Source organism: Oryx dammah, unplaced genomic scaffold, assembly GCF_014754425.2.
Source record: "Oryx dammah isolate SB20612 unplaced genomic scaffold, SCBI_Odam_1.1 HiC_scaffold_22, whole genome shotgun sequence".
Lineage (NCBI taxonomy): Eukaryota > Metazoa > Chordata > Mammalia > Artiodactyla > Bovidae > Oryx > Oryx dammah.
Window position 1 is genome coordinate 11,378,149 of NW_024070206.1, and position 12,982 is coordinate 11,391,130.

The window sequence follows — 12,982 nt, forward strand, 5'->3', positions numbered from 1 at the left end:
TGTTCTGTTTTTGCTTGTTTCATTCCACCTGACCACCCCCCACCTGCCTCACTGTGAGTTACTTGAACATACTTTATAGAGTTCCAGCTTGATTTATCTATAGTACTCTGAGTTCATCTCTTTGTTTCATTTTTTCAGCAGTTTTAAATATTTACTCTGTATACATTTAGAATCACCTTAGTGGTAGGAGAAGGCAATGGCACCCCACTCCAGTACTCTTGCCTGGAAAATCCTATGGACAGAGGAGCCTGGTAGGCTGCAGTCCATGGGGTCGCTAAGAGTCGGACACGACTGAAGTGACTTAGCAGTAGGTAGTGGTACAATTTTGCTTCAACTATCAAACATAACTTAGAAAACTCAAGATTTACACATTTTTCCTTACTGTATTTTTTGATTACCATATTTTAAATTTCTTCTTTTATAATTTCCTGTTTAAAGAAACTCCTTTACCATTCTTTTAGGGTAGATCTGCTGATAAAAATTCCCTGAACCCATTCTGTCCATCTGTCTGAGCCCAAGCAACGGCCCAAAAGGACTACATCAAAATGCCATCCCCGTAGCAGAGCCAGAACAAAAAGAATTGTTCATTTTGAACAGAAAGGGCTGAGGGGTAAAGAGCACTACAATTTATCACAGAAGATGGAGTGAGAAGGGTTTGAGAGGAGCTGGGACTTTTCAGGTTGTCATTTTGGGGGAGCCATGGTAAGGCAGGAGATGGAATAAAGCACAGAGTCAAGGGTCAAGAGCACAGGGCAGAAAGAGATGAATACATAAAACTGCCCTTTCTCCTGAAGTGTTCCACTAAGAAATGTTTTTCTTGCCCTCAAGAGAATGCCAACTGACAACCCTCTTCAAGTTCTGGCTTAAAATACTGTAAACTTTAGGTCAGGTGAGGACAAGTCTCTCATCCTGATAAACACCTCTAGAACTTACATCAGCAAGATCAGAAAGAAAATCCTGATTTGGTCATACCTTTTTTTTTTTTAACAAGTCATTGCCAAAGAATCACCTTACCTGACCACTCCCTGCCCCACATGGACCCTTCATTTCATAGAGGCACCTAGGAGGGATTAGCTTTCCTTGCCTTTAGATAGGCAATGATAGGATTCCCAAGTTCCGTCTCTCCTTTAAGCATCTTGGGCTTCCCGTTTTTACCAGCTCAGCTGGTAAATCCACCTGTGATGCAGGAGACCTGGGTTCGATCCATGAGTTGGGAAGATCACCTGGAGAAGGGAAAGGCTACCCACTCCAGTATTCTGGCCTGGAGAATTCCATGGACTATAGCCCATGAGGTCACAAAGAGTCAGACACGGCTGAGCGACTTTCACTTTCACTTTAAACATCTTGGTTCTAATTCCCTAGCAGCCACCTCTTCAACCACCACCACTTCACTCTCTCCTTTTAGAAATAAGAATGGGGCTTCTTCTCCCATAGTCTTATTTGTAATGCTTCAGTTTCCATTTCAATGGTCACAAAGCAATAAAGGAAAATGTTATCCTCAATTCTGAGAATTCACTCAGTGATTAGGAATTATTTTTAGATCTAAAACACCCACAAACTTAAGAAAAAGAATGAGCACATAATGATTTAATTGGCTTTCTCTTTTAATCAAAAACATACTTTGTTACAGAGTTCTCAGGAAAGGTTCAACTGTTTTTTTAGCCACAGACTTCAATCAGGCAAAAGCATACAGAAAGCCACAAAGGACCTACCAGAGCCCTTAGCTGACCAGTTTTCCCCAAAGCAGAAGCTAAGTGTGGCTCGTCTCTTGAGTTATGGCATGGCTCCTCTGACTTCAGAGGAGACAGAGCTGGCAGATACTGCCACCAAATCTGTCCCCAACCCCCAGTCACCTCTTCCAAGTGGTTCTGCAGCCCACCAGGTTTTCATCATCTACTAGCTTTCACACTTTTCCCTTAAATCACACGTCCAAGGCACTGGCCAGAATCCAATACTTGGAAGAAGTTTGTTGAATCCGTGTTTAGCCTTTTAACCAATCCAAGCCCTGAGTCCTTCTATCAATGACAAGCAGCCATAGCAACAGCAGCTGGTTTCATCCCTTCCTTTCCAGCTACCACTGAGCTGGCCTCTACCAGGACTCCCCAATCCCCTACCCTTGACCCACCCCCAAAGAAGGCTTGATCCTTGAAAAAGCCAAGTCCATTAATTATACTAATCCAAGGATGGGCTGGAAGAGAACTCTGAAAGGAATGCTCCAGCCAAGTTTTCTGATCAAAATGGACCTAACAAGAGCCAAAAATAAAGTGAATAATCATCCACTGGTATTGTTTTCTTGAGTCATATAAACCATTTTAATTGATACAGTTCAAGGGAATTTCCCTATTTTGAGAAGAGTTAAGAAACCAAAGACCCAAAGCAATGACCTCTAATATCACTAGGCATTTACAGTAAGTTTTCCACTCATTTTAGTTTTAAAAAATTTTACCAGCACACAGCACCTAAGATGATGGTGTCACACACATACCCAAAAGGTAAAAATATCATGACTCAAAAGAAGCCTTAATACACCATGAAAACAGATGATGGGAAAATAAAATGAAGGCTTTTCTCCCTCTTTTTTTTTTTAAAGTATTTATTGCAGCCCCCAAGGTGGTGCTAGGCCTTTGGTTGAATTTAAGTCTTAAGGACATATTATGTAACTTCTTGTCCACAGAACAGTAATAAAATATCAAGCCTAGTCTCATTTGAATAATGTGGAAATAAGTAAAAAGCCCCCTCAAACAGCAGACCAAAGTAAGGAAGAACTCCCAAACTGCTGCAAGGTAGGCAAGGTCACTTAATCTTCAGAGCTGGAAGAACTCATCTAGTCCAACTCCCTCATTTTACAGATGAGGCAACTGAGGCCCAAAGAAGGGAAATGACTTGCCCAAGGTCATATACATCAAGTTTCAGTGGCAGAGCACAAACTAGAGGGTGCAGCTTCTGGCCCCAGCCCAGAGCCACCAGTTTCAGGCTGAGCAAGAACACTGGTTCTGAGACCTATTTGAGAAAGCATCTGAGATAAACTGAAAATTATCCACATCAGTAGAGAGAAATGATTGTCTTCACCAGTTTTCTCCTTAGTTCTTCCTACATTAAAAAAAAAAAAAATGATGAAAGGGGAAGAAAAAAGGTTCATTCACTCATTCAAGGCTGATGTTAAAATCCCTGAAAACATCAGCAATCACCTTAGCTACTCCTTAGGGCAGGTTATCAGACCCTCAATTCTCATAAAGGCACCTAAAGGTCAAAAATATCTTCGAGGAGGAAGGCCAGAAGATAGGACTCAAAAAGGGACACCAAAACAAAACAAAAATAACCCTCTCATTTTCCAAGCTTTCGTTTTTTTACTGTTTTTTTTTGTTTTTTTGCTGGTGTCCTCTAGGCAGTGATGCTGCCTTTGACTACTGATACTCAATTCGTAACCAACCAACACTTGTAACCCCAGTTTTTGTTTTGAGCAGCACTCAAGTGGAAGCAACAAAACCTTTCAAGGGGGAAAAAAAATATGAATATGATTCACTTCTCTCTATTCTCAACTACCTGAAACTCAGCAAAGATCAGGAAGCACACTCAGTAGTCAAACTGATATCAAATGCCAAAGCCCTAAAGTCCTTTTCAATACTTTACAGTAAAGTTTCTTGGGTCCTGTCCCAGTTTGCCCATGTTTTAAAGAAAGTTCTAGTAAGTATGGTTATCTGGTTTTCTTGCCTAAGCAGTCAGGAAAATCAATCAGAAAGGGGAGGTATACTGACAACACACAGGAAGTGGGTGCTGTCATTAAAGGGGGGAAGAAGGGGTCTGTGTATAACAAAACCAAACATTCCAAACCACAGCAGCCTGTGACCATTTAGTGAAGGTAAAACTGTACCACATGTCTGAGCAGCCTCTCCAGTCTACAAGCCAGGAGGCACAAGAGAATCCAATACGTATCCAATACGTTCTCTGATACACATATCAAATAACTCCACCCCAGAAAATGAGCACAGTAAAAAAAGTTTTACTGCTTAAATAAGGTAAATTTGGATTTTGCAAAAATTTCCATTCTGTGGTGATCGCAGAAGAGTAAGATAAACACTCCAGCAGTACTGGGGCAAGTGCTTCGGGACGAGGCTGGGCTGAGGATGCTATGAGTAAGGTCACTAGCTTTTTTATGTCCTTCCTAACATATCTTAGGAGAAAAGAAATTATCTGGTTGTCCGAGGAAAAAAATGGAAAGGTTGCACACAAAGTTCTCATATCCCATTTTCTATCATCTTGCAAAGGAGGGTTTAGGCAATTATTTTACAGATAGCTATCTGCAACAAGAAGGGTCCTGCCTTTAGGAAGGAAAAAAGGCATTTCTTCCATCTGCAAGTCTTAGCCAAGCCCATCCACAGGAGTTGTTAACTGACTTTACAGGTAATTACTTTCATATACTCATTTACCCTGGTAACTTAAACACTCCATTTTCCCAATCTGCTGTCATTAACTACAATGCCAGTAAAATGACTCAGTGATGGTGCGAACAACCTTTAGAAACTCTCAACAAAAAGGATTCTGCCTTACTCAGAATAACACTGTTCCTTCCAAAAGGCTCTCAAAAAGGTTCAGAACTAATCTGATTTTGTATAATCACTAGTAACTATTAACTAGTTAACACCAAATCAAGAATAAAAATACTTCACCATACATTCTTTAACCTCCACAGATACTTAAGGAGCACCATGGGAAAAATGCAAAATTTCCCTTCGTTAGGTGGGTATGGTCAAGAAGACAACTGCAATTAAGCTTTTAAAATAAGATATTTATCATCTGGAAGACAGGACATTTTATTCTGCTGTCAAATGTTCTATCACAAATACCCCTTCTTTACACTACATCCTTCCTCATGAAAGCGGATTTTTGACTTTGAAATGCAACACAACTAATACATGTTCAGTTTATCTGGATATTTTGAGTATGGTTCTCCTTAAGCCAGGTCACCTGAACTGTAAACCTACAATGTTTGCAAGAGGAATGGGATAGGCAACCTATTTAGTGGTTAGGTCAATACAAATGAACCATGCTTCTAGAAAAACAAGGTTATATGGCAGTGATTTACTATCATTATCTTTGTGTAACAGGGGTAGTATACTGTAAAAAATGAGATAAGACTATATCCCACAAAAGAACCTACCCCCTGGAAAATAAAGGCAACACCACCATTTTGGATTTAAGGATTTCCCTTTGATAATGCACTGAAAGGCACTAGACAAAAGTGGAAGGGGCCTCATACTGGATTATAAAGGTACATACTGGGTTCAACTCTCACTCAATTCTCACCGAAATTCAACATTCTGAGCATTTTTGAGATATGAACTAGCTAGAGAAAACCCACCCAGAACCCTATCCTCATAACAATCAGATTCCAAGAAATGTGGAAACTATTCTACTCTTAAAACAGCCATAAAATCTTAAACCTAGTGGTTCTTTTAGTCTTACTCATCAAAGATGACTACCTCTAAGAAATGTAAATACTGTTCAACAACTAAGACCCTCAGAAATAACTGATTATAATATATATACTAAATGTTTTCTTAAAAGCATGTGACTGGACCTAGGCACAAATATACAGCAATTGATAACTAGAAGTACTTCTATGTACTTGTAGGATTTTTATGGCTCTTTGCAAAAAGCAACCAAGGTGGGTGGCCTGGCCTCAAAGACAGACTACTCAGCAAATATTTTCCACAATACTTCCCCCAGATGATTAAACACGCAAACTTTCTTTAAAGTAGAAAAGGAGGCAATGTATTATATCATAGCATGCTTATAGTTCTAATCAAATAAACTCAGTTTTTAAAGTCTGTTACTCTAAAACTCTCTCCACTCACTCCTACTCTTCAGTCACAGTAAAACAGACCTAAAGTCAAAAATTCCAGAGAATGAAGATAGCTTTTTAGAAAATCTGCCAATAAAGCACAAAATCACCACATTTTTACAGGTTAGAACTAGGTCTTTAACAGAAGTGTTTGTAAGAACTCAAGAGTGTAAATGAGTTGGTAGAAATGTTATTTTAAAAACCAAAAGACATGTAGCTTGGATCAAGATATGTTTAAATCACAGAAATAAGCAAACTCAGTGGTTTCTAGGATGGTCTTATGAAGAAGACCTAAGCAAGAAAGTAGAAGACTTGTTGATTTAAGCTGATATAAGGATGACTATCATGCGTAAGTATTTGTCATGTCTCAAACTTGTAACACACCTGAAATAATCTTATTACACTAAGAAAGGCCCTCCATGAAAAAAGCAAAAACACCTGAAAGACAATCTTTGATTTTATTTCACACTATTTATCCTGCAGACAACCTATTTATCTTACAATCAGGCCTAGCTTTGCTACAGTAAAATAAAAGTGAAAAAAATAACCAACCCTACACTTGATATGTAACGTCCATGGGGAGGCCTAGTAGAGTGGGAGGAGAAAACCAAAGCTGCCCAATAGTACTAGCTGTTGCCTGTCATTTACTAGAAGGTGTCTCACCACTAAGGTTGGACTCAAAAGTGCAAAAGAAAAAAAAAGTTAAAAATCAAACCTAGAATTCAACTTTGCATGTTGAGATTCAGTTTTATTTATGCTACTAGCTAAGTAAAAAGCATACATATTGTGTCTGTGGTACAGTCAATACATTTGCAACTTTTCTACTTAAACTTTCTATACAAAGTCACTGCCAATTGATATGATCATTGATGGCAAAGGGCTTAGAATAACCAAAAGGTATAAAAAAGTTTGCAGTCTTGCCCCAAGATACAAAAACTGAATTTTAAACACTGTCATAACATACATGATTTAAACAGTATACGAAAAAAAAAAAAAAGTCACACATCAAATCAAGTACAAAAATATCCAAACTACCTATCAATGAATGGTAATGTTTGTATTATTCTGCACAGTACTTAACACAGAATTTAGCAGTTTCCAAAATACTTATTATTTAGCTTAGCATTGCCACTTGTGCAGAACGGTAAGATATGAGATGGAGTGACACTGCTTTTAGTGTTTTAAAAAATATAAAATCTTTCCCTATGTTAAGGAAGGAAAGAAATTCCTCTTCCAGGCTTCTTAGTTACCAACCCTGTGCCTAGAAATACAGAATACGTCTACTGTTTAACAGGGCAAAAGTATATTTATTGATAAATAGTTATCCAACAAAAATAACAAATGTAATTTTAAATGATACTCCTTTGTCTGGTAATTTTAAGGAATTCTCAATATACACAGATTAGTGTTTTGCCTTGGCAAGAGAAAAATTGAGTCGCAAGACAATCTGAGTTAAAATCATTTTCACTAGTTTAACTTGAAAAAAAATATTTTGGATAAAAGGTTATAATACACTACTATATTTTTTAAACAGAGTAAAGTTGCTCTTGGTAAAATTAACTCACCCACATGGCACAATATTTCGGAGTAAAGTATGTTCAACAGTAACAACTCACACACAAGATAACATAGGTGAATTAACTTTGAGAACTTCTCTGCCTTTAAAATCAGCAATATTAAATTTATTCTGTAGAATAACACACATATTGATGTTCTGCATATAAAAGGCTCTAAAACATTTCAAAGGGCTAAATTTTCCAGCATTGGAATGATTCCTTCAAACATAACTGGTGAAGATTTAATAAGAATGTATTTGTCCCAATCTTCAAGCTCTGAGCCATGCCTGAAAAGTTCTAAGTAGGAAAAAGAAAATTGTTTTAATCCAGTTTCTGTCTGCTAGGAGCAAGGCAGCAAACACATTTTCCAACCCTTTATGAAAAGATAAAGCAGAACAAAAGTGAAATATATCTTCAGATTATAAACAGGATTGCATTTTATAGTCCACCATCCTGATAATGGTAAGGGCCCCAACGTTAAGTTAAAAGACCTCAGTCTAAAGGCTGTGGGTCGGCAATAGGCATGGTGTGAAGGACTTCATCGAGGAGCTGGAGGGCCCGATGTAAGTGAATCTCAATCCAACAAGGTGTTTCCTTGATGCTCTGTCTTGGGTAATCAGGTCCCCAGCCTTTCACAAAACTCATCCTGAGTATGCATAAACGACGGAGGTCATCCACACCGATTCCGGCAGCAGCTGACAAACCTAACAGAAAAGATTTGGACGACGTCAACGGGACAGGCTGACCCCTTCCCATCCCCCCTAAATCTTACATTAACAAGGTGACCAGCTTTCTTTACTGCATTCTCCCCAGCACAAGACTTCTCTGCCAAAAAGTAAGTATAGATCTATACTTTGTCAACAGGGACTGAAAACTTTTGGTTAAGACAGTGTATATTCCACATGGGTCTTCTAGCTACCATCAATTATAAATTACCACCGTCTACCAACACCCCATCTGTTTTTTCTCTTTAGAAGTGGAGGTGAAGGGGTAAGAAATAACTTGTTTTTAAGAGGCAGTGCATGTCTATACGTTGGTTCTAAGAACTTTACTCTCTGTCTAAACTGTCTAGTTCAGGGTAAAACATGACTAACCATGAGACAGAAAATAGTCCTGGTTCCACTAAGACTTCTTGGATGAGCCAGATGATGTCTGTCTCTCAGTTTCACAATGTAACAGAGACAGTATGTAATTACTCAACTGAGGGGGCCGGGGGCAGTAGATGAAAAGGAGAAATTTATTAACAGCTCTGGATTCTTCAGTAAAAGCATATTTGTAACATCAAAACTAGCAAATCAATGGTTTAGATGCCCAAATTTTTTTTAAAAAATCAAATTCTATAAATGAGTATGCCTTATCTACCTCGAAATTGTAAACTCCTGAGCATAAATCACAACGGAGACTCTGCATCTAATTCTCCAGTCAGAACATACAGTCATATAGTCCATCTGCATTCATCAATATTACAATGAAACTATTGGGAGGAATTTGCATGTACTGTAGAGAAACCTGCAGGGCCACTGCAGTTTTCTTAGCCAGTGTGATTTGCTTACCACACTGAAGAGGTTAAGAACAGGGGTTGAATGAATCACTAGTTATGCCTTCAGACGTGGAAGATGGGTGCCACGTGTTTCCATCATAAAAGTCTATAGTCAGGAGTTTAACTCTGCAGTAAAAAATTCCCCATCAGTGTGAAACCTGGCACACAGTTCAATTTTACCCTAAAATTAAAAAAAAGTCTACAAGTTATCCAAACGCCACTGTCACTTGGTTTTCTCTCCATGCTTAGTACACTTTTTAAAAAAAGCTGGAGAGACTTCTAATTCTGAAACTGAAATATGCTTTCCTTCTAGAATAAAGCAAAGCACATCGGTGATTACAACCCACCCTGGCTGGTGAGTCAAGAATTAAAAGCATCAACAAAAATAGGGGAGACTGATCAATGTAACAATAACAACCCGGTCTTCTTCATCCCACAGTCCCTTTTTTGATACAAAAAGAATGAATACAGGGCCGTAAACAAAGGGCAACTATTATAGACGAACAGGTTTTTTTATTTTTTATTTTTGTACAAATTCAAAAAACGTTATTATCCCAGTAAAAAGAACTTCACTTTCTATTACTGGTTAAAGTAACTAATTAACTGAGTCAATCAAGATAAAGCACCAACTACTACACTTGAAAGACAAAAAAAGTCAAAAGCATACTTACTGATGGCTGGGGCTATGCCACCTACTGACCCTGGGCCCGGGATGTTTCCTGCCACGGCCGCTGCCTGGGCAGCCGCTGCAGCTTGTGCCGTGGCTGCCTGCTGCTGCATCTGGCGGTGGCACTGACGCAGATCAAAGACCTTAGAACAAACACTAAGTGTAAGTTTCATGCCATGCGCCCAGCAAAAACAGTCCATGTATCAAAAACCACTGCCCAACCTATTTAAAACTCACAGCTTGATTTAGCTCTCAGCATTAAAGAATTAATTATTTTTTTTTATGTAGATGGTAAGTTCTTAGAAAAGCCAGCTTGAATACAGCTCACCAAAGAGGCACAGCTCACTATTTAGGACAGCTCTGGTTGCCACAGGCCTCTGTACCCTTTATCTGAGTTCAGTGTGGGTCAGCCATTCCTGCCTTTGTGAAAAACCACACCGCTGTGTAAAACGAAGTTAAGAAATCATCCCACCCTTTCATAACTAAATGAAGAGTTTTCTGTAGGTTGAATTGACGGCCTAGGTCATATGGTCAGCTTCTTTTCTTTATCATTCTAACTATTTGGAGGAATCAATAAAAGGCATTGTCACTATGTAACAAAACAAGGGCATATCTCAGAGATGCACAGAAGCAATCTAACAGGATATTTAGCTCTTGTTTAAATACTTCAGAAACAAAGGAAAAAGAATTGATCATGTAGATGTAAAATCTTAACAACTACTGAATCTCAGTGATGGATATATAGGATTCCATTAACTAGTTTCTCATTAATTTTAAAAATGCTCATGATTTTTAAAAAATTGCTTAGCTTTGAATCCTATCATTGATATCTGCTACTTACATGGGTTAAATTTCTTAACCTTTCTGAAGCCTCAACTTTCTTATCTATAAAATGGGAATGCTAAGTGTACAATGCTTTTTCATATTATTGTAAACTTGGCATAGTATATTGTAAGCTCTCAATAAATGTTATTTATTATTTTCTATTTTGTTTTTGGTCTCCCAGGTAGCCACCAACCTTGCAAGAAGAGTTAAGGAGCTTATAAGTAATTTCAATGCTCTTTACCAACCATACCAAGGGCTGGCGTTTTTTTATAGCATTGGAAGGTTACACAAGTAGAGTGGTCACCTTGAGAAGTTAGTTGTAGGAAAGGAAGACAAGGACAGAGTAGAAGCAAGACTGCTCAATGCACATTTTAAACAGCATTTTAATTTCTGAACCATGTGACTATACTCCTTCAACAAAAGTAAAGTACAATTTAAAACAATCCAAATATGCACAAAACCCAAATATGAGTGAGCATAATTATCTTTGACAATAAAAGAAATCAAAGAATGCATAACACAGAACTTAATTAGATAAAGTACAGGTTTGAAACCCAAGCCAGTAATTTTCAGATTCCTGAAAAAATTCCGATTGTCTTTAGTCACAGTCTTTACATGAACCATAAGAGCATACAACAATAATAAACAAAAGAATCCTCTCCAAACAGCAAACCAAATCCCTATTTACTTATTTTTCTACTCAGTGCCTATCTTCTAGCATCAATGATGGGCAAAACTTAGACTATCTCAGTTTCTGGAGCGAAGTCTGTCAAATATGGATGTATTTATTACCTAACCAAGCTACTAGTCCTAAAAGGGACAGGAAGCATGACAAAGGTCTGGAAATCAGAAATCCCACAACACCCAGAACAAAAAAACGCTGTTTTTTCAAGAGTCCATTAGAGTCTGAACTTTTCCACTGTGCTTTGACCTCTCAGAATGCCTTACCCAGCACAGCACAAAATAGGGATGCAAATATCTGAAAAGCCAATTAGCTCCACAATGACTTTATTTTTAAAGAAGGAAATTGACAAACTTTATCATTTAGAGCAGTTTTAGGTTCATGATAAAACTAAGCAAAAAAGTAAAGAGTTCTCTATTTCTTTGCAGGTAACACCTGCTCCACTGCCACATCCCACACCACAGAGGCACAACTGTCATCAATGAGCCTACAGTGACACAACATTATCACCAAAAGTCACAGTTTACATTAGGTCTCACTCTTGGTTTTATGATTCTATGGGTTTAGACAAATGTGTAGTGGTATGTGGGCTTCCCTGGTGGCTCAGATGGTAAAGAAGCTGCTTGCAATGCAGGAGACTCGGGTATGAACCTTGGGTCAGGAAGATCCCTTGGAGAAGAGAATGGCAACCCACTCCAGTATTCTTGCCTGGAGAATTCCATGGACAGATGAAGCTGGTGGGCTAGAGTCCATGGGGTTGCAAAGTGGACACAACTAAGCAGCTAACACACACACACACACACAGAGCATAGTGTTACAGTATTTTCGCTACACACACACACACACACACACAGCATAGTGTTACAGTATTTCCGCTGCCCTAAAAATCCTCTGAGCACTGCCTATCCATCCACTTTTTCCCTCCTCTCTACGCCTGGAAACAACTCATCTTCTCACTGTCTCCACTGTTTTCCCTCTTTCAGAATGTCAATTAGAATCATATAGAAAGTATGTAGCCTTTTCAGACTGGCTTCTTCCACTTAGTAATATGCATTTAAGGTTGCTTGGTGTCTTTTCATGACTTAATAGCTCATTTCTTTTCAGTGCTGAGTAATCTTCCACTCTGCGGCTGTAGGATGTGTTGGTTGCTTCTAAGTTTTTGGCAGTTGTGAATAAAGCTGCTATAAACATCCAGGTGCAGGTTTTTCTGTGGACATAAACTTTCACATCATTTGGGTAAATGTTAAGGAGTGTTGACTGATGGATCATATGATTAGAGTAGGTTTGGGAATGTAAGAAACTACCAAACTGTCTTCCAAAGTGGCCAACCCCTTTGCACTGCCACCAGTAACGAATCAGCGTCTGCTGCTCCCCACCCTGGCTAGCAGCTGGTGGGGTCAGTTTTCTGGACTTTGGCCATTCTCCAAGCATGCAGTGGTGTCCCAGTGTTGTTTTAGTTCACAATTCCATAATGGCATATGAAACTGAACATCCATTCATATGCTTACTTGTTGTCATTATATCCTCTTTCCTGAAGCACTGATTTGGGTCTTTTGCCCCTTTTTTTATTAGGTTGTTTGTTTTCTTATTGCTGAGTATTTTCTATATTTTTGGTAACAGTCCTTTATCAGATGTGTCTTTTGCAAATATATTCTCCCAGTCTGTGGCTAATCTTCTCATTCTCTTGGACACCATCTTTCATGGAGCAAACAGTTTAAATCTTAATGAAGTCTAGTCTATCAACTGTTTCTTTCATGGATTCTGCCTTTGATGTTATGTCTAAAAAGTCATTGCCACACCCCAGGTCATGTACATTTTCTCCTATATTATTCTCTAGGAGTTTTACATTTTACATTTAGGTTAAGTACAA

The 12,982-nt window shown here is 38.5% G+C and overlaps 1 protein-coding gene across 1 annotated transcript in view; it reads right to left on the bottom strand.

Annotated features, from left to right (window-relative positions):
- Positions 1–1,586: 1,586 nt before the first annotated feature.
- SMAD4 (SMAD family member 4) overlaps positions 1,587–12,982 on the bottom strand; it is a 36,557-nt gene continuing 25,161 nt past the window's right edge. The window contains exons 10-11 of the mRNA XM_040264457.1: positions 9,610–9,748; positions 1,587–8,102 (exon numbers count right to left, since the gene is read on the bottom strand). Coding sequence (XP_040120391.1) covers positions 7,891–8,102; positions 9,610–9,748 — 351 coding nt within the window. The 3' untranslated portion in view covers positions 1,587–7,890. The remainder of the gene's footprint in view (positions 8,103–9,609; positions 9,749–12,982) is intronic.